This window comes from Monodon monoceros, unplaced genomic scaffold, assembly GCF_005190385.1.
Source record: "Monodon monoceros isolate NGI ecotype Baffin Bay Population unplaced genomic scaffold, NGI_Narwhal_1 Super_Scaffold_16, whole genome shotgun sequence".
Lineage (NCBI taxonomy): Eukaryota > Metazoa > Chordata > Mammalia > Artiodactyla > Monodontidae > Monodon > Monodon monoceros.
Genome location: NW_021703772.1, coordinates 93,873,889 through 93,897,034, shown reverse-complemented (window position 1 = coordinate 93,897,034; position 23,146 = coordinate 93,873,889). Strand labels below are relative to the sequence as shown.

General features: G+C 36.5%; 1 protein-coding gene across 4 annotated transcripts in view; it reads left to right on the top strand.

Moving 5' to 3' along the window:
• Nucleotides 1-22,288, top strand: part of RAB3GAP1 (RAB3 GTPase activating protein catalytic subunit 1) — a 125,464-nt gene extending 103,176 nt beyond the window's left edge. The window contains exons 19-24 of one of the 4 annotated variants that reach the window (XR_003793872.1): nt 2,156-2,383; nt 15,345-15,428; nt 15,539-15,642; nt 15,759-15,874; nt 17,386-17,488; nt 20,845-22,288. Coding sequence is in view for 3 of the 4 variants with exons in the window: in XM_029224788.1 (XP_029080621.1) it covers nt 2,156-2,383; nt 15,345-15,441; nt 15,539-15,642; nt 15,759-15,874; nt 17,386-17,488; nt 20,845-21,081 (885 nt within the window). In the remaining variant the exon portion in view is untranslated. Of the gene's footprint in view, nt 1-2,155; nt 2,384-15,344; nt 15,442-15,538; nt 15,643-15,758; nt 15,875-17,385; nt 17,489-20,844 lie in introns of all 4 variants that reach the window. The other 3 variants (XM_029224788.1, XM_029224790.1, XM_029224789.1) reach the window with 3 other exon arrangements.
• Nucleotides 22,289-23,146: the final 858 nt, after the last annotated feature.

Genomic DNA, 23,146 nt, shown 5'->3' with positions numbered 1-23,146 from the left:
CAGTGGATAAAGAGAAGCCAATTGGCTCTCAGGGTATGTGTTAAATCAAAAAGTTAGAGGAGGGAATTGGCTTAGGGTGTGTGTGCACAGCAGGAAGTACTAGCCTCCATAGCAGCTATTTTTTTTACCTGACCTTTAGCTGCCTTCATATTCATCTGTCCCTATTCTGCTGCAGTGTCCTTGTAGAAGCATGTACAGGAGGAAATTCCAAATTGGAGCTGTAAAAGCTTTTCCCCATAGAAACCTTTGCTCCTCAAGGTGCTATATAATTCCTTTAACACGGTGCTTCAGCAAAACTGTGGTTCGTTAGACTCTTTTGGACTAACCTGGGTAATGTAAAAATCTCTTCAATAACATTGTTTTAACCAGAAAATAGATTATATGACAAATAACCGACTTACACATCTGCCCATATGTGGGAATCAGATAATATATTTTAGGAAATACGTAGTCATGCTAAAATAGGTATGGTTGCCTTTCCCTTTTTGTATAGGGATGACTTGGTATTAGGGGCCATGGGGGAGTCCCCAGAGCTTGGCATAAATGCTGATAGGTATATGAGGCACCTACACTGCACAGTTCCAGAAGGACAGGGCCTGTTCTCGAGCATGCCCTTGGAGTATATACCTATAAGAGTAGAAAGAAGATCAGCCATAGCTGAAGTGAGTCTTGAGCCTCTCCTAGTAGCGCTGTGTTCTGTCTGGTATAATAAAGACAACCAGAAGGAAGAATTCTGGTGTGAACTGTCTTTCTTTAACCCATTCTGTAGTACAAGAGTTCAGTCTTGTTTTCTTTTTCAGGTTCATTCTCTTCACTCAAGGCCTATCTCTCTAGTTTCCTGAGATGTTTTCATGAGGGTGTGGTGTTGCCTGGTTAATATCCAGTCTTAGTACATGAATCCTGAATCATGCAGTAATCTTGACCCATTGCAGTTCACAGCAGTTTTTTGTTGCTGTGATGCCATAGCCCTTAGAAGTTTATGTTGTTGGCTGTCAGTTAAGAACCCTCCTGATTTCTCATCCCTTTGGGGATTTCCTAAAATTGGTGGGGATGATTATACTGGCAGCCAGTAAGCTCAATAAGAAGTTGGTAGTTTTGCTCTTCAAATTTAAGACTAACCATTCTCATCATGTTGGTTTTCATTTTGGTGTGAGGTTAATTTAATTTAAAAAGAAAGAAAATGACCATATGCTTAACACTTTTTAGTAATGCTTACATCACTTACTGTTTCAGGCAATTAAATATAGTACTCATAGCAGGATGAATATGTTGTGGTAGAGAATTATAACCAAAAAGTTATGTGTTTAATATGTGTACACATATCCTTTGAATAGTAAGGGGATGATATATATGCCCATCCTTAATACTCTACTAATATATTACTGGGCACTGGCAAAAAGACCTCCATGCCTTACCACTAACACTGTAAAGCCTCTCCCTTTTTTTTCAGGCTTGAATGTAGAAGTACTTAAAGGATTTTGGCATGCATCATTGTTAATTCTATGGAATTATCCACTAAATAAAACTTTAATTAGTTTGGTTTCAGAAGCCTGAAAAACAGTGATTTTAATTCCAATTCCTTAGTGGCACAAAAGCAGATTTTAATTCCAATTCCTTAATGGCACAAAAGCAGTTTATGTAATGGTAACTTGTTATATAAAGCATGAGAATTTGATGGCTGAATAGAACATTTTTGAGGTTAGCTGATATTTATTGCAGTATCAGTATTGACTTATCGAGGAAAAAAAGAGCAGAACTTTTCCATCATTGGGTTATTTTTCTGATCATGTTGTGTATTATTTAATTTACTTGACTTGAGCTTATTGATACTTTTCTAAGTATTGAGTAGTTATTATACTATAATTTTAAATTAACTTATAGTCTGAGATTTATTTTCACTTTACATCAAATTTTTATTTCCAAATTCATCAAATGAAAATGTTTTCTTTTTCTATAAAATGGGGGCAGCAAAAATAAAGTAGTTTTGGTGCTTTAACATCTGACCTGATTTAAAGGTGACATTGTAACTCAAGTCACATACTAGATTTTGTAAAGATTGGTCTTTTTGTGAAAGTGAAAGTATGATTTTTGAAAACAGGTTTATCAATAACTGTTGATTTTTATTTGATTCTGCTGAATTTTTTGTCTGTTTTAGGCAGCTAATCCAGGCTGTTTTCTGGAAGATTTTGTGAGGTGGTACTCACCCCGGGATTACATTGAAGAGGAAGTGATTGATGAAAAGGGCAACATGGTTCTGAAAGGAGAACTGAGCGCCCGAATGAAGATTCCAAGCAATATGTGGGTAGAAGCCTGGGAAACAGCTAAGCCAATTCCCGCTAGAAGGCAAAGGAGACTCTTTGATGATACACGGGAAGCAGAAAAGGTAACTGACGTTTGAGCATACTGCTGATTGTTGTTCTAGTATTTTAAAAACTATGATAGATATGAAAGCTTTGGACATACTTGAGAAGCAAAGCATTGAAATGTAATGAACCTTTTACATATTGAATATTCACATTTAAGATTTTAGAACTGGTTACAGGTAGTCCAAAGAGTAAGACATGCATATTTTACATAGAATGGTTACCACTGGACCATCTCACAGCATATGTCAAAAGCCTTAAAAATGATCATGTCTTTTGACTTAGCAGTTCTACTGCCAAAAAAATGTATTAAAGGAATAATGAGAGATACATAAAGATCAGTGTTCAAGAATGATGTTCAAAAAGTTTCATAGTGAAAAAGTAGATACAGCCAACATTTCCAAAAATAAGGCTTTGTTTAATAAATTATGATATATCATTTAGTAGACTGCTTTGCAATTATTAAAAAAAAACATTGGAGTTCTGGAGAATATTGGCAGCCACCTGATATCAAGTTGTCCCACATACCCTTCCACCCACCCAACTCCCAAAAGACCCCATGAAATTAAGTAGAGTACAGAAATCCATGCTGTCAGCATTACTACAGTTAGAGATTACAGTGATCTTTGAATTAACTAAGTAAGTAGAGAAATAAGCCAGATTCCAGTGGATTTCCCACCGTTGTAAGCCTGTGGGTGTAGAGAGTATGGACAGGGAGTCTTAAGAAGAAATGCTGAGGGATACAGAAGACTTAAATGCAGCCCAGTCACTCCAGAAAGATTGCTCCTAACACTAAGTGTCAAAATACTCAACACAGGTAGGGCTTGAGAGTTAACAGCACTGGCTACAGGGACGTGGCTTGACAGTAAGCAGGACCAGAAGTGGACACTCAGAGAGACTCTGCCTTAGGATGAACCAGGTAGATAAGTAGGAATGATATACCCCTTAGAGATAAAGCATTGATGGGAACGAAGGAAACAAGGGGAAGATTAAAGATTCTGTAGGAATGAAAGAGAAATAAGACATATCAACCTCCCTCATCTCCCGCCATCCATTAAAGAAATTATGCAGAAGAGGGCACTTTTGAACTGTGACATGACCAATAATAGTAAAGAGCAGACCACATCTATATGAAACTACTATAAAAAACGGAAAGCACAAATTGGATCATTTCAGCTAATAAAAACATTTCCCAGAAAACTGACCACAAAGCAGAAGAAAATTGTAACATAACAGTCCAAGCTGAGTCAAATATTCTCAAACAAGCATGGGGGATATGAAAAATCATGTTTAATTAGAAATACTAAAAACAAGAGCACAAATGAATCCAAAACCCCACAAAGAAATGAAACTACTGTTGATTTAACTCAGGATAGAAGTATAAGAAAAAGACAACCATATCAAAAACAAAGACTAAATTACATGGCACCCACAGAAGAATAGGTTCATATTTAAATTTAATAAAAGGCATTGAGGAAAAGCAGCAAAACAGCCAAGAGAAAATGAGGTAAAGGAGTAAAGGGACTGGGGAGAAAATAGTAAAAATGAAAGATAGGAAAAGTAGGAATAATACTCATTTTATCAGAGTCCTTGAAGCAGAAAAATCAAAGCACTAGAACAGAACTAATACTTAAAACTGCAATTTAAAAAAACTTTCTGGTTATGAAAGAAAACCCAAATTTACACATTGAAAGGGCTCACTGGGTACAGGGGAAAGTTGACTAGGAGTAGTGAGCTCCAAATTATGTCACTGTAATACTACTAGACCTTAAATATTTAAAAAACAAAAACAAGAAACTCAGACCTTGCAGGCAAAAACATGAAAATAATTTACAAGGGAAAGAGAACGAGAGAGTTGTCAGATTTCTCAACAGCAGGGCAGTGTGGAGCAGAGTTTTCAAGAAGTATAAGGAAAAAATACACACTAAAGATTTTACATTCCACCTAGATGTCCAGGTAGTGAAGGCTATAAAAAATGTTTTCTCTGAGATTTTGCCCATATAACTGTATACGTGTGCCCTTCCTGAGGAGTCCACTACAGCTGCCCCAGTCCAATAGAATTTCCTGCAGTGTTCAGAGTGGTTATAGCTATGCTGTCCAAAATGGTAGCCCCTGGCCATATGTGGCTTTAATGAGCACTTGAAATGTGGCTTGTATAACATAGGAACTGGATTTCTAAATGGCTGCATTTGGCTAGTGGCTGCCTTATTGAACAATATAGTATAGGAGGATGAACTTACCCAACCAAGAGATGACTAGGGAAACTTCGGCAAAGGGCTTATGGGTGAGCATTTCATTTATTTAATTTTAGAGCTAGGACTAAAACTAGATGGGGACATGGGTAGAAGAAGAATATGTAAAAACTGTATATTAGGGCAAAGTAGAGAGAATGCAGCTATAAAAGTTAGGATGGAAAAAGAGAAGGAGGAGAGTAGAATGAAATCATTGACTGTTACACAGATAATAAGTGGTAAGCAAAGGATACCATTTAAAATTATCAGACCAGTTCATAAAATAGATAAAGATATAAGTGAATTAAGGGCAGCATAAAAGGTATTAATACAAGGTTATATACTAGAATAAAAATATAAACCTTCCTAAGTACAATGGAAAAATTATTCAAAAGCAAACAACACACACCAAATAGAGTAACACACATAATAAAAATCATATCACATGCAGAGTAATTACAGTATAAGATAGTCATATAAAACCCAACTCTGCTGTCAACAAGGCATTCTGTTATTCTTTTTATGAAGTAACTATAACAATGTACCTAAACCTGTAGCCTTCAGAAAGGCTACAAAGTAAACAATGGACAGAGATTTACCAGGTAAATGAAAACATTAAGAAAGCAGGAGTTTTAATCCTAATGCCAGACAAAATAGAATTGAAGCAGAAAAGCATTAAATGAGATACACAAGGATGCTTTATAGTCTAAAAGTGATATTTCACAATGAGGATATATAGTTGTTAATGTTTATGTACTAGATAACACGGTAACCATTTGTATAAAACAGAAACCATGGGAGATGCAAAAAGAAATAGATCAAAACACACTAATTACAGAGGACTTTTAACACACTCAATACAAGACAGGTAAACAAAACTAAGAAAAGATCTAAACAAGATAATAAGGTTGATCTTTTAGATGTATCTCAAACACTATACCTTGATAATAGAAACTGTACTTTCTTTTCAAGCACACATGGAACATTCACAAAAACTGATAGTAGGGACTTCCCTGGTGGCGCAGTGGTTAAGAATCCACCTGCCAATGCAAGGGACACAGGTTCAAGCCCTGGTCTGGGAAGATACCACATGCCGTGGAGCAACTAAGCCCATGCGCCACAACTATTGAGCCTGAGCTCTAGAGCCCGCAAGCCACAACTACTGAGCCCGTGGGCCACAACAACTGAAGCCCGCGCACCTAGAGCCCATGCTCCGCTACAAGAGAAGCCACCTCAGTGAGAAGCCTATGCACCACAACAAAGAGTAGCCCCTGCTCACTGCAACTAGAGAAAGCCCGTGCGCAGCAACGAAGACCCAATGCAGCCCCCCCCCAAAAAAGAAAAAAAAATTTATATAAAGAAACAAAAACAAAAAACTGATAGTATATTAGGGCACAAAGAAAACATCAGTGGGTTTCATAGTGGCAATAAAACCAATACTCTGATCTCTGCAATAAAACTAGTAATTAAAAATTAAAAACCCTAGGCCTTCCAACTGGAAATTTAAACAGCACTTAGGTGAAAGGGGAAATACAAAGAGGAACTATAGAATTCCTGAAAAATAATGATGATGAAAATACTGCATAACAGAGCCTATAGGATATATTTAAGAAGCGATCAAAGGAAAATCCATAGCCCTAAATACCTACATCAAGAAAAAGCAAAAGAGGTGGCGCAGTGGTTAAGAATCTGCCTGCCGGTGCAGGGGACACGGGTTCAATCTCTGGTCCGCGAAGATCCCACATGCTGCGGAGCAACTAAGTCTGCGCCACAACTACTGAGCCTGCACTCTAGAGCCCGCGAGCCACAATTACTGAAGCCCGTGCACCTAGAGCCTGTGCTCCGCAACAAGAGAAGCCACCACAATAAGCCTGTACGCTGCAACTAGAGAAAGCCCACGCACAGCAACGAAGACCCAATGTAGCCAAAAATAAATAATAAAATAAATTTATTAAAAAAATTATTTAAAAAAGCAAAAGAATGAAAATTATTGGATTAATAAATTCCTAACTCAAAAACCTAGAAAAAGAACAACAAAGTAAAACCAGATGAAAATTAAGGAAGGGCAGTCATAAAGATAAAATGCAGATAACAGTGAGGTAGAAACAGAAAAACAGATCAAATTAATCTGGTTAAAAAAAAAAATCAAAGTAGATAAGCCGTTGGCTACCTTAATCACAAAAGAAAGGGAAAAAAGCATGCATATGCAAAATAAATGATGAAAAGGGCAAATGACTATTGATTCAGAGGAAGTATTTTTTTAAACATACAGAAAATTTGAAAACTGAGATGAAATGGATGATTTCTTAGGAAAATGCAGTGTACCAAAACTGACCCCAGTAAAGACAAAGTATATATAAACAGACCAGTTTCCAAAGAAGAAATAGAGACAGTTATCAAGGAATAACCCTGTAAAAAAGCACCAGGCCTAGATGGTTTCACAGGGGAATAGAGAGACCATGTAGTTCCAATGCTGCACAAATTGTTTCAATGCATAGTAATTGAAGGAAATTTTGCAGAATCTTTTTATGAAGTAACTATAACAATGTACCTAAACCTGATAGAGACAGCATACAAAAAAAAAGTTACAGACCAGTAATAAGAAATTGAATGCAAAAATGCTAAGTGAACAGACTCTATTATCACTTTAAGAAAATAACACATGTTGATTGAATGCAAGGATGATTATTTGGAACTCTATTTATACAGTATAATTGACTGGATTAACAAGTCTAAGTAGAAAATTGTATCATTATGAAGCAGAGGCATAGGAGCTAAAAATAAAAACACTTTGCAAATTATGTGGCAGTATACTGGAAAAAATCTAAAGAATCATTGTTAAAACTAATTCAAGCAAAAGAATTCAGCAAGGTAGCAGGATATAAAGTTAATATACAACTAGTAGCACTCATGTACACAAATAATAGCTATTCTGAAGATGTAAATGTCATTATCTTTTCACTATAAGAAGAAAAAAAGCCATTAAGATACTTGGGAATAAACTTTAACAAGAAATCTTTGAAATCTGAATAAAGAAAACAAAACGCTCCTGAAAAACACAGTTGAACAAATAGAAAGATAACCCTTGTTCCTGGTTAGGAAGTCTCAATATCATTAAGGTCAGTTCTACCTAAATCAATTTATAAATTTAATGCAATCCCAATAAAAACACAAAAAGGCTTTATTATGGAGCCAGACAAGTTGGTACTAAAGTTCATATGGAGAAATAAAAATGCAAGTTAGGACTCAGGGGTTTGGAGAGAAGACGTTAATGGATTTCTTTTTGGGGTGCTGAAAATGTTATAAAATTGATTGTGGTTTTTGGTTGTACAACTCTGTAAATATACCTAAAACCACTGAATTGTACACTTTAAGTGGGTGAATTGTTTAAAAAGCACATGCAGGAATAGCTACGAACAGGTTGAAAAGAAAGAGCTATGGGGGAAGGGAGGGAAAGGGTGGCAACTAACCCAACCAGATTTTAAAGCACAGTACAAAGCCTCACTATTTAAATAATGTGATACTGGCGCATAAATAGCTCAGTGAAACAGAATGGAAAAGTCCATAACTACATGTGGAAATCTAGTATATGATGAAGATGGCATCTCAGTCACTGGGGTATAGATGGCCTTTTTAATAAATGGTCTTGAGATAACAATAACCTTTTGGAAAAAGATAAATTAGTTCTCTCTCATATACCATAGACAAGAATGGACTGAAGACGAAGCTGTAGGAGCACTAGAAGAAAACATGGGTGAATTCCTCTGTAACCTGAATTTAGAGAAAGGAGTCAAAACCGAGATGCAGTTAAAAATGTGATTGATAGAATTTGTTTAAAAAAAAAAACTCTTGCATGACAAAAAGAAAAGTAAATTCAAAAGACAAATGATAAACCGAGAGAAATATTTGTAAACTGGGAGAATATGTATTGCAGATAAAGGGCCAAATACTATAGAAAAATGGTCAGGAGATATGAGTAGAGAACTCACCATGAAAAGGATAATTACCCTTAAACCTATCAAAAGATGTTCAACTTCATTCATGATAAGAGAAATGCAAATTAAAACTGTACTGAGATAATCGTTACTCACAATCAGATTGGCAAAAATTCAAAAGCTTGATAAATAGTGAGGCCATGAGGCACCAGGCCCTCTCATACAGTACTGGTAAGAGGCTAGATGGTCCAAGCCCCTGTGGAGGGGAATTTGGCAGTATTTAACAAAATTTACATATGCATTTACCCTTTCACCTAAAGCAATCCCATTTCTAGGAATTTACCCTAATATTTTCAACAGAACAAAAATACAGATGCATTAAGTTATTCATTGCTGCATTACTTGTAATTACAAAATATGGAAACTATCTACATGCCCAAACTTAGGAGCTTTGTGGAATACACTGTGGTTCATCTACATAACTGAGTACTGTGTAGCGGTTTAAAAAAGAAAAAGAAAAAAGGAGAAAAACCTTTATTAACTGATAGAAACCAGCTTCTAGGATATGTTTTTAAGAGAGAAATATAAAAGTGTATAAAAGTAAAGTATAAAAGAGTATCAAGGAGTATAGTAAAGAAAAGTACAAACGAGTATAAAAATAAAGTATAAGAGTATAGCTTCATTTTGTGTTTAAAAAAACGGGGGGGGGGCGGCAATTAAGAAAACATATCTATTTATGTTTACAAAAAGACACTCAGTAAGGATAAACCAGAAAACACTGAAATTAGTTACCCAGAAGGTTTGGAGGGGGAGGGAAAGATAGAGTGGAAGGAATATGGGGGGCAGGGGTTACACTTAGAAAAGAGTGTGCTTTCTGTATACATTTGACTCTGGAAGAATGTAATGGTCTACATTCAAAACTTAAGAAGAATAGAAATAGGGGAAATAACCTAAGACTGAAAGCAAGCTGAGATAAACTAGCTGTATTTCAAATGAATAACATCTGCACTGAAAGGGGGATGGAGTGGGAGGAAGAAATCTAATTCAGGTAATTTATGGACAAAAGATATGTTTGACTGTATACCTTCAGGTGTGGTGGGTGGCGGGAGACCACAGGAAACAAATCTTAAACTCGTACTTTCTAGGTTTGTTTTTATAGTGATACGGGTAAGCAATTCTGAAACTTGTGGATGGATTATTGTTTGAGCAAATGAGTAATTTGGTATTGTTGGGAGCCAGAATTCTCATTGTGGAAGTGAGATGCAAACGTGGAATTGAGGAAGGCAAAGAAGACCCAGTGGCAGTGATTGGAATTGGAGGTATTGGTATGGACTCATAGGTTTCTAAAATACGGATAGGTATGTGGGTATGTACATATGTATATATATAAGCATACATTTCCTAGCTCACTTCTGTAGGGATCTAGAAGCAGTGACATCCTGGCAGCAGTGAGCACATATATTTTGATTTCTAGAACATTCCTTACTAAAAGGAACCATGCTTTTTTCAGAGAAATGGCTGATTTCAGGATTGGGGCAGGGAAGGTGTAAGATATATGGAAGATCATGTGTTGCCAGAAAATAAGGAAGTGTTTTTTAAAAAGATGGGGGCATTTCATAAGTAGCTAGGTTGAAGGGGCTCTTACTGGCCAAATCTGGACAATTTGAGTGCCAGATAAGGACAGTAATGAATTATAAACCATTGGATAGAAATCATAACCCATGGGTCCACATTGATAATATGTAGATAAATAAAGAAATGGGAGAGAAGGGAGGGCATTTCAGCACAAAGATGAATGATAAATATAGAGGATACGTTGGAGTTGGAAACTTCATTTTACAACCATATTTATTGTAACTGGTTCAGGTAAGAATCATCCATAGATATTAAGTCTAGGTGGAAATCTGGGTGAAGAGTGTCATACTTGCATGGTTTTAAAGTGGCTCTTTACAGATTATACTTCTGAATTGCAAGGGAATAAATAATAAGTATGCACTGGAGAAATGGGACAGTACCTTGACTGAATGATCAAAATGAATATCACCAATAAGGGGCAGATTGTCTGCATTGAGATGTGATAATCTGAAGGGTCCAGCATCACTTATGTACTGTTTGGTCCAAGAGTGCATAATCTGCATCTAATAATGAGGAAACATTAGAGAAACCCCAAATGAGAAACACTGTGTTTTAAAAAGAGCTAAAAAAACCAAAATACACACAACTGTGGGAGAAGATTAAAGAAACACAGGAACCAACTGAAAGATTACCCAATGGCCAACACTGGAACAATTTGCACAATAATAAAAAAGTATTGGATTATAATCAAAATATAAATATCCTTGAGTCTATAGCGATAAAAATAAATCATGGAATAAATTGGAGAGGAGAGACAAATCTCCCATGCATAAGAACTCTAAATCTACTCTGCCATCAAGGAAATGGAGCATACCTCTGCACTCCATAAGTGTGGGCTGTGCACGGTGTCTTCCTTCTGTAGTACAGTGTGCAGCATAGGGGAAATGAGTAGCTGTACAGTGCAGAAACCTGACAAACACCACCTTAGCCAGGTGAGCAAGGGAGACAACAGGGATAATAAGTCACATCTTGATATGATGAAAATGGCACTCTGCCTCTTTGGTCTTCCTCCTCAAAACATATAACTGCAGTTTAATTATCAGAAAAACAGCAAATAAGTCATAATTGAGGGACTTTTTACAAAATACCAGACTAGAATTCCTCAAAACTGTCTAAGGCCAGTAAAAACAAGGAAGTCTGAGAAACTGTCACATCCAAGGGGAGCCTAGAAACATTACTACTAAATATAATGTGATATCCTGGATGGGATCCTGGAATAGGAAAGGGACATTAGATAAAAACTAAGGAAACTTTGTACACAAATATTGAGAGCCTCATTATTCATAATAGCCCCAAAGTGAAACTAATCCAAATGTCTATCAACTGATGGATAGATAAGCAAAATGTTGTATATCCATACAATGGAATATAACTCAGCCATAAAAATGGAGTTCTGATATATGTTGTAACACAGATGAACCTTGAAAGCATTATGCTGAGTGAAAGAAGCCAGAAACAAGGCCACATATTACATGGTTCCACTTACATGGATTATCCAGAATAGGCAAGTCCATGGTGAAGGAAAGTTCGTTTAGTAGTTGCTGGGGGATTGGGGGTAGTGACTGCTTTTGGCCACTGGGTTTCTTTTTGGGGTAATGAAAATTTTCTGGACTTAGATAGTGGTGATAGTTGCATAAACTTGCAAATATGCTAAAAACCACTGAAATGTACATTTTAAAGTGGTGAATTTTATGGTATGTAAATTATATCTCAATCCTTAAAACTAAGGAAATAGGAATAAAGTATGGAATTTAGTTCACCAAAAAAGGGAGGATGACTATACTCAAAATGTCAATGTTATAAAAGACAGACTGGAAAACTTCCAGATTCATTGAGATTAGAGAGGTGTGATAACTAAAGCCAATGCATGATCTTTAACTGGATCCCGTATGGTGGTGGGAAAAGGTTATAAAAGACATTATTCAGTCAATTGACAAAGTTGTACTAAGGATAATAGCTTAGATTAAAAGTATTTGATCAGTGTTAATTTAGTTTAACTACATTCTTAATTTTAGGAAATACACACAGATACTTGGAGTTAAAGGGACATCGTATATGGAACTTGATCTCAAATTATTCAGAAAAAAATGTATGTGTGTATATATTTTATGCACCTACAGAGGAGGAGAGATACCTGTGATAAAAGAGATGAGGTAAAAGGTTAGCAAGTCAATGTAGGCAAAGCGTGTACAAATATTTTGTATTCTTGGAAATTTGTTTTTCTGTGAGTTAAGGAAAACAGCATTTGGAATAGTGTTAACAAGGATGTTCAACAGTGGGAACTCATATTATTACTCTATATAAGAATGTAAATCTGTTCAAATACTTGGTAAAATAATTTGGAATATGACTTCAGTATTTGAAAAATAATAATTTTGGCATTGTCTATTTTTAGATAGATATCCTGAAGAAATTCCTCTACATGTGCACCACAAACATATGAAATAGTGTGACAGGAACATTATTTTAATAGCCAAAAAATGGGGGGGGCATTTTAATACAGCAGTGAAAATGAGTAGACTAGAGCATGTATCAGTATTAACATCTATGCATCTCAGAAATAATGCTGAATGAAAAGTCACTGAGGAGCATAACCAGAAGCAATCCATTTATACAAAGAATTAAAACCAGACAAAACTAAGCAACACATTGTTTAGGGCTACGTACATATGTGAGACAGCTATGAAGAAAAATGAAAGAAGGGAGGGCACAAGGGGGACTTGGAAAGTACTGGTGATCTGTTTCTTAAGCTCATTGGTGTATAAACGAGTGTTTGTGTTTTGTGTATTTATAAAATACTCCGGGTATGTGTATTTTTAAAAAGTTTTTTAATTTTAAAAACGTTTCAAAACGCAAAACCCTCCAAGGCAAATAATTTTAAACATAAATCATTAAATGAGCAAAGCAAGTTATGAAATTGTGTATGAGTTTTTGTTAAGAAATTGCATATGCATCTGTATCTTTGTGTTTATAGAAATAAGTCTGAGAAGAAAAACACAAAACTGTGTTGTTCCTTAGGAAGTAGGATTTCTAGAGAACTTTTGCATTATACTTCTTTGTATTTACTTATGTACTTTTGAGATCTGTGAGCATTTATCAGCCAGGCTCATATTTTGAGATGATATTTCTTTTGTCTTTACTGCTGTTGAATAAAGAGCTTAAAGGTAGGGTCCAAGTGTTATACATACTTTTCTGTGTGTTTTTTTTAATCAGAAAAATAATAAAACAATTTCCATTTTAGAAAACAATAAAACCAAAAAATTTAGAGGAAGGTCACTAGCAATGTTTAGAAATCTTAACTGAGGAATGCAGGTTACAAAACAGTATTTTACATACTTGATATTAGTTCGCTTAATATATTATGTATATTCAAAATCTTTAAAAAACCCTGGAATGAAAATGCTCCACCACTAACAATTATTATTTCTAGGTGGTATAATTTTCAGGTGGTTTTAATTTTCTTTGTATTTTCCTAATCTGCATGTATTACATATGGAAGTAGGAAAAAAAATTATGAGAGTATTCACCATTATTAAGGACTGAAGTTCTTAGATGATTTCAGTAACATTATTCTTACCTTTGGGAGTAGCAGCTACTTACCTGAATGAGCAGCGGTAGGTACTAAGAGAAGAGAAGAGAGCTCATCTCTACCCTTGTTACAGATGTGAGTTCAGTGGTACTCTTTCATCGGGTTGGCCAAAAAGTGCCTTCGGTTTATCTTTTTGAGCAAAGAACTGTTCCAGGTGCCTTTTACAGTCTTTCAGGGAATTGAAATTTTTTCCATTAAGAGAATTTTGTAAAGACCGAGATAAATGGAAATCCAAAGGTGCAATGTCTGGTGAATACAACTAGTGAATCAGAACTTCCCAGCCAAGCTGTAACTGTTTTTGTCTCATCATCAAAGAAACATGTGGTCTTGCATTATCCTCATGGAAGATTATGCATTTACTGTTGACTAATTCTGGATACTTTTCATTGAGTGCTGCTTTCAGTTGGTCTTTTTGGGAGCAGTATTTGTTGGAATTAATCATTTGGTTTTCTGGAAGGAGCTCATAATAGAGGACTCCCTTCCAATCCCACCATATACGCAACATCACCTTCTTTGCACGAAGACCAGCCTTTGTTGTGGTTGGTGGTGGTTCATTTCGCTTGCCCCACGATCTCTTCCATTCCACATTGTTGTATTGTTTCATTGCCTATCACAGTCTGTTTTAAAAATGGAACGTTTGGGACTTCCCTGGTGGTGCAGTGGTTAAGAATCTGCCTGCCAGTGCAGGGGACACGGGTTCGAGCCCTGGTCTGGGAAGATCCCACATGCCACGGAGCAACTAAGCCTGTGCGCCACGACTACTGAGCCTGCGCTTGAGCCGACAAGCCACAACTACTGAGCCCATGTGCCACAACTAGAGCCCGTGCACCGCAACAAAGAGTAGCTCCCGTTTGCCATAAGTAGAGAAAGCCTGCATGCAGCAACGAAGACCCAATGCAGCCATAAATAAATAAATAAACAAACAAAAACCCGGAACGTTTTCATTACGTTTAAGTAGAGAATCACACGCAGAAATATGGTCAAGAAGGTTTTGTTCGCTTAACTTATGTGGAACCCAAACATCACATAACCAAGCTGGTGCAAATTTTCAACGCTCGATTTGGATGTTTTGAGTATGTCATCTATCTCCCGCGTGGTATAACGTTGATTGTTCTCAATGTCTCAATTTGATCCCTGTCAACTTCAACTGGTCTTCCTGAGCGTGGAGCATCATCCAACAAGAAATCTCCAACACGAAACTTCTCAAACCGCTTTTGACGTGTTTGATCAGTCACGGCACCTTCTCCATACACTGCACAAATCTTTTTTTTGCATTTCAGTTGCGTTTTTACCTTTCTTGAAATAATAAAGCATAATATGCCAAAAATGTTGCTTTTTTTCTTCCATCTTCAATATTAAAATGGCTACACAAAAATCCACCAATTTTGCTAAGTCTTTTTTTAAATGCACACTGATATGACAGCTGTCACATACGATCTAACAAAATTATTTCGAATGAAGTTAAAACTAAGTTGCTGCTAGAGCCATCTCACGGAAGAAAGTGAACGAACCTGTTGGCCGACCCGATAAATGGCTGCTTTATTCTTTGACAACTGCATTGATCAGTTATCTCACTTCATGTCTCCTTCAGGTGCTGCACTATCTGGCAGTACAGAAACCTGCAGACCTTGCTAGGCACCTGTTACCGTGTGTAATTCATGCAGCCGTACTCAAGGTAAAGGAGGAAGGTAAATGTCTTATTTGATTAGTCATTAGTTCATTTCCAAAATAAAAGTAGATTTTGCCTAACTTATCTAATGATGGCTTTGATATTTTTAAAAATAGAAAGTCTGGAAAACATTTCTTCAGTTAAGAAGATTATAAAGCAAATAATATCTCATTCCAGTAAAGTTTTGCACTTCCCCAATCCAGAAGACAAGAAATTGGAAGTAAGTCTGATCTTTCCAAGTGTTCTCCCCAGTTGGCAATAATTATTTTAAAGATACATTTTTTAAAGGCTTTTTGCTGTCTTCCAATGTATGACTCTGTCCTTTCGCACTGTTAGGAGATCATCCATCAAGTTACTAATGTAGAAGCTATAATTGCTAGAGCCCGCTCACTGAAAGCCAAGTTTGGAACTGAGAAATGTGAACAAGAGGAGGAAAAGGAAGATCTTGAAAGGTAATTGCTATCTGATTAACTCATTTTTATCTGCAAATAGGAAAAGCCACCACTCTCTTTAGAAAATTTTTGTAAAATATTGAGAATCTCTTGTAGTGTTCCTCTATTTTTTGTAACAAACATTGGCTAGAGACAGAGAAATATTTATCATAGGATTTGACCTCTCCTGTATCTCTTGAGTATTTGCCACGTGTTTCCATTCCTCCCACTTTTAGAACGAAGGCTTCCAGGTCTCTCTTTCTAGGAGTGTCCTTGTTTGCTCTTGGAGTAGTTGCCTGTGGAGGAACTGGCTGTTTACTCTTTGTTACTTGCAGGGCCCCAGAGCTTTGCTTTCCACTCTCACTGTTCCTTAAGTACAGGCAGAGGTGTTCTGAAACTATTTCTGCTGAATATTCCTAGTTTTTACACAAGATTTACTAAAGAGTTACTAAATCTTCTGAACAAGATTTGTGGTAGCAAATGTGCATACCTTCTGTGCTTTGTGAATGTGTTTTGAAAGAGTGACCAGATGGCCTCTCCATGATGAGGCAAGTTATTGGGTCAGTCTTTTCCTCCTTCCAAGATTTGGACCATTTCGAAGGGAGCCTGTCACTGTGGGTCCCTGTCCATTTTTTGCCTGAGGTACTTGAAAGGACGATGTTGTTTCAATAGGTGATAAAGTGTTTCCAAATTAGCTACTTGAGCAGCTTGAATTTGTTATAACTAAAATTTTCATCAGTCTTTCCATGAGAAATGGCATTATTGATGATAAATAATTAATATTATGTGACATGGCATTTGCTATAGCTTTTAACAAGTTCTTGTTTGAATATTATATCTTTTGTTGAAATTTTCGCCCAGCCTTCTTTGCTCTTGAAAATTCCTTCCTCTTAAATGAGAAGAATATGCTCTAATCACAGGAATTGTTTCTAAGATAGCAGTATGAGTTAGTGAGCAGGTGGTGCAGAGTTGGTGGCTCTGTGCCTTCGACTCTCTTAGCTCCACCATACGTTGTCTGTGATATACTTGGAAGTAGAGTGTTTCCAGCACATAATGGCACAGCTTACAATTGAGACTTTGCCCAGCACAACATGTATTTTAAGCACATGCACACACACACACTCACACTCACTCATACACCTTAAAAGAACAAAAATGAGAAATAAGGACCATTGCTTTGCTGTATAAATTAAACATGGTTTTTGTTGTTAAAAATATTTTAAAAAATCTTTTATTTAGTGTAGCATCTTCTATAGTCTGAAAGAAATAGACTGAATATTTTTTCTTACACTTTGACAGAGATGGGCTTTTAAAAAAATTTACAAAAACAGTTGAAAGGCAGTAAGATTGTCATTTGAGTCGATTTTAATTCCAAATGTCGATCTGTCCTGTTAAAAAATTTCCACTCCAGCCTTGGTGTAGGGTTCGCCGGTATCATTTTGATGGTCTGTCCCCGAAATGAATCAGGGAGGATTGACCCAGTGTGAACTGAGCAGCTCGTTTTCTATCCTTTCATTACCTCTCTCTTCCAGGTTTGTGAGTTGCCTTTTGGAGCAACCTGAGGTGTTAGTTGTCGGTGCAGGAAGAGGACACGCTGGCAGGATCATTCACAAGCTGTTTGTGAATGCTCAGAGGGTATGTGAGATTCCTTATTGACTGTGTCATGATCTCTCCAGGCCTCTGCTCAGTAAGGTACTGTTTTGATTCCCACACATGGCCGATTCTACAGCTGCTAATAACAGCATTGGATTCGAACACTGAAGAAATAATGACTCTCAACAGTAACTTTTTAGTCTTTGAAATCCATCTGCTTTCTTACATGTTTAAATAAAATGATAAGTTTATTTTAGTACCTAAATTTCAGAAGTTAAAATGGCCTGAAATTCCTTGTTAATGAATCTGATAGGGACTTGTTTAGCAATGGCCAGTGCTGTGCTGTGGAAAAAATGTTTACTACTTTCAAATTAGAGTTTAGTTTTACCAGTTTTAAACTCCATGTACTGCAATGGATTCACAACTTAGCTTGGAGTTAGTAAATGTAACTATTCTTATAATGGTGAAGAGATCTAAGTTCAGAGGGTTCCTAAGAAGGAAGAGCAAGATTCAGATTTTTAGGACTATGGAAAACAGTCTTCAGCACAGAAAGAAAGCTCAATTTGAAAACTTTCCTGGGTCATTAGCTCTACTGATAAAAATTTAAAAAATCGTATAGTACCTCTGACATTCTAAAACTGTTACGATTTGGATTTTTATGAGGATGGTATTAGTTATACTTTGGGTTGATTCTCTCTGTACTGATCTTGTTTACTGGTTAAGAGGTGCTGGTATTCCGTAGGTGATTCTCACATCAGGACTCATTAATAGTAAAGATTATGATAAAAGTATTTTGAAGTGTACTAAATACAGGGTGCCCCTTATGTAGCACTGTGATGACACTAGAATGGCCCAGTTTTGAAGGTATAATTCTCACAGTCAAATGAGAAAAAGAATTTTCGTGGGTTTACACATGGAATAAAAACTTCATAATCTCCTTTGAGTAGGTCTGGAGTGCATCGAATATATGAATTTGAATATATTGAATTTGAATATATTCAAAATCATAGCCAAATATACTGATAGGAATTTTAGCAAGAACTAAAACCTGAGATTATTTATGGGGTGGCCCGCTAAATTTAAGGATTTCAAGTTAAAAACCAAATATTTCCTTATAAATTAAAGTTCTCGAAAACAATACATGCTTACTTTGATTTATTTTGTTTTTCTCTCTGGCATGAAACCAGAACCAAGTCTGTTTTCACATCCTGTGATATATTTGTCAGTTTACTAGCCAGTGCTTATAAGCACATTTCCTTGTTAACAACAATATGAATTTTCCTTATACTGCAAAAATTCTTTCATTTTTAAAAACCTGTGTGTTAAGACGATTTAAAATCTGAAGTATTTATAAAATATTTTTAATGCTGAGAGTACAACACTCTCATTGTTCTAAATACGTAAGCAAAATTATTTTCCCCAATATGGAAATAAGCTTTTTCCCTGAGACTGTAAGTAAAGTCTTACTGTAAAAATTTGGATAATACAGAGAATTATAATGAAAAATTAATGACACTGAAAAATGAATCACATTAATCTCACTACCCACTGGTGATCACTGCCAACATTTAACATCTAGTATATACAAATATATGTAAATTTTACAAAATAGGATTATATTACATAGTTTACTTTGTTCTTATTTTCCGCTCAATGTAATTATCTTTCTGCATTAGTAAATATAAGAGTGTATCATCTTTTCACTGGGCTCATTGTATAGCTAATCCCCTTTAATGGATACTGAAATTGTACATTCATCCCACTTTATATAATTTTAAAATATTTTAAACTTTCAAACCTTGAAGTGAATGTTTTTAGGGAATTGGCAGACTGTAATCCATATAACAAGCACCTGGTTGGTACATTTTTAAACTCACCTCTTAAATATCTGGCTAATTAATAGAAACCATTCAAATTTATTCACATAATTTTTCATAATTGATACTTTATATCAATTCTATTAAATCAAGATGTTAACTTTTTTAAAGTTATAAAATTTCACTGAAAATATTTTATAGCCTACAGTAATTTTACATATTTAGAACTTTTCCTTAAAATCATACATTTTAATAAACTTTCATCATGATTTTATTTGTCAGTGGTATATCCATATTTAAATGGAATTCAGCAAACAGACCACTGATTGGATTTTGCCTTAGTCTTTCTAAATTGAATAAGTCAGACATCTAGTCTTAAATTCATTGGGTTATCTATTTTTCAAGACATGAGTACTTTTTTTAGTATCTTTGGGAAAAGAGCTAGATTTTTGCTGAATCATTTCCCCATTAAGTGACACTCTGTACGTTGCCTCTTTAGCCATCAGATGCATGAGTAGTGAGATTTGTCTGCTCAGTTGGACGGCTAGGTGTGTTGTATGTGGTGTGTTTTTGTCTTGATATTCTTTTGATAGGATCATGTTCCTTAACGTAGTGCATGCTGTCTCTGAAATAATCTTGCAGTCTCTTGTCTAGCTCTTTTTAAACCATCTTGCTTGTTTCCCTTTCATCACTGTTTCTTTTCTCACCCTTTCTCAAGCTGACTGAATCTTCTGATGAGGTAACAAAATAGCCTTTGTCCCTCACAGTTCCTTGTTCCTTCCCATCCCTCTAACTTCATAAGGTCATTAAGACTAACCAACCACCTCTTTAGCAGTCTGGGTTTGGCATACCTTTCTTGCTGGTGTTTAGCATAACATGATTTCATATTTCCATTGCCAAAACAATTATTTTTTCCCAAATTGATGGTATTGTGAAAGAAACATAGTGATCAGAGTTAAAATGAAAGCTCTAGTTGAATATGTATTTTATTCAATTTTAATGAAAACATAGATGCCTTTAATATTGAGAACTTCTCTTTTGTGGCCACTGCTACATTTCATGGACCTCTATCACTTCCGCGTTACGTTAGTCACCCACCCAGCAAACAAAACCAGTGTCCTCAGTTTTAATTTGACAAATGAACCTTAAAAAGAATTGAAAGAATCGGTAAAAAAATCATCTTTCCAGACTCTGGAGAGCAGCATTTCCTTACTGGACTGAGGACATCAGACTTGGACTTGGGTCATTGCTAGAAGAAATGTATAGAAACCAGAACAGCTCCATTGTCCCTCTTCATCAGATGTCTGAATATGGCCCTCACTTTCCAAAGCAGATTGCCTGGCAGTCATTATCTTCTGTCTGTGTCACCAGTTTATTTGTAATCTCTGGCTGCTCATGCAGTGTTTCAAGCTTCTTGCATTTTCTGTGTTGTGATTTTTGAGCAATCATAACATAACTGACTGCATTACTGAGTAATGTAGAACATTTTAATGTATTTATCATGCTTATTCAGCTGTCCTTCAAAATGATCTGAGTTTAGCATTCGGCCTGCTCTTGAACTAGCATGTGATTCTCTTCAAGGCTGCAGCCATGGCTCCGCCGGAGGAGGATCTGAAGAGGATGGTCCCCCCAGAAGAGAAGAGGCAGAACCTGGCGGCAGACTTCCCACCCGCTGCGGGCCGGGAGCTCATTTTGCGCACGACCGTGCCCCGCCCCGCTCCCTACTCCCGGGCTCTGCCTCAGCGCATGTACAGTGTCCTCACCAAAGAGGATTTCAGACTTGCAGGTGCCTTTTCATCAGATACCTCCTTCTTCTAATCCTTCTAGAGTTCCCTCATTTGTGGCTTCACAGACAGTGCTAACCCCTTCTGTGGGAAGGAGGTTGTGCCTGTCAGAACCTGAGAGGCCATGAAGAGGACCTGTCCAGTTTGGTGATCAAGAATCATACCAGCATCTGAGAGACTTTCCACTGGGCTCTCTAGGGTCTTGTGGGGGCAGAGGAATGGGCTTCAGCTATTGAAAGATTTCTTTCCCAAAGAGATGGCCCTTGTTGTTTGGGGGATGGGGGGGACCAGAACAACAGCAGGAGGTCTGTGTACTCCCTCCAGCAGGATTGTGTTCGTTTCTTCTTTTCCGTGACTATCCCTTAGGCTATTGCCCTGCATTCATAGTCTCTGTAAACACCTATTATATTTATTAGTATCAAGTATGCAAAGTAGAGTACCAGTTAACTCAGATTTCTGGATATTTTGGTGGTAGCTTCTACTCCCAGAATCTGTTTTTAAAATACTAAATGACATTCTGTTTATTCAGTCACCTGGTGGCCATCTTTACTGTACTAATTGACTTTTGATGAGCATTTTGAATATTCTAGGAGAAAGCCTGGAATTTCACAGTCTATGTGTTTTTCCATGTAACTGTGACTTAAATGTATTCCTTCCGATAAAAAAACTATATATTAAATGTCACTGCAAATTAGTTTTATATCTCTCGTAAGGTTTGTTTCTCTGACTTGTTTTGTCTTTGGTTGCCCTGGAAGATGTCACCCTGCAGATCATTGTTCTCTCTCTTGCTGTACAACATGCATTCCTTTTTTTGTGGTTGCTTGCAGTATTTAATGAAGCAGAGATGAGCACACGCTAAAAATATAGCCTCTGAACGTAGAGATTATCGTGCAGTTAGTATAATTTGGCATATGTGCTAATGTAATGAATAGAAGATTACTTCAGTGAACTAATTTGCTTTTGTATTATAGTTAAAATGAAGATAATTGATGGGGGATGTGTAGCACCCAGCATAAGGATAACAACAACATATGTCTAGTTATATGACGATCAAGATTTATCAAGTCTGTGTTGCTATATGGCCTCTGTTCGGTAACCTTAAATCTATTTTTAGGGCTAAAATTCCCACTTTAATCCAAAGTAAAAAATGATTATACTGAAGCGTAGACCTTGCCTATGTAACTTTAAAGAATTAATAGAGCTTTGTAAACCCTATATTATTTTCGTTAAAAAATGTAAATATGTGTGTACATATATGTATATATATGCATATATATATATATATATGTATGTATGTATGTATGTAGTATAGGAGGCTCTAGCTGATTACCTCCTGGCCTTCACAGCACTCTCCTCTGAGATGCTGGATTTGACTGCTGCTGGTAAACCACACAGTGCAGCCCGAGGACTGAGCGCAGTACCAAGGAGAAACATACCTTTCAAGGACAGCGTTTGTCTGTTTTCTAATGAGGAAGTTAATAACAAAAAAACATTTTTCAAAGAGAGGTTGGACTTTAAAAAGGTGCTGTGAATCTAATAAAAGGGAAGGTGTTGCTTTCTCTGGCTAATTTTCTCTTCTTTTCTCCCCTTCAGTGGGCATTTTGTTCTTATTTCAATTAGTTTTATGCTGTCTCAGATTTTCCTAAATATTTGCAGCCTGCTGAGTCTTGCAGGGATCTCAAGAACACTTTGTGCCTTTTTTAATGACATTATCCCATTTTACTTTTATTATAGTTAATGTGTTTGTTGATTTTAAGATATTTTTAAGTACCTGCTTCATATCAGGTACTGTACTAGGCAATTAAGGTAAAACAGAAACCGAACATACTCCCTCCTTTCAGTGACCTTCCCATCAGGTAGGGAAGACTGAGGTAACATTGCTATAAACGGGGAGTACAGTCAACTCGATGGTATGAACTAGAGGTCCAATGTTTATTTAGTAATTCATTCATTCATTCATTTGTTGGTAGTGGAGACTAATACATGCAGTAATAGTGAATAGAGGACTTCCCTGGTGGTGCAGTGGTTAAGAAGCTGCCTGCCAACGCAGGGGAAATGGGTTGGAGCCCTGGTCCGGGAAGATCCCACATGCTGCGGAG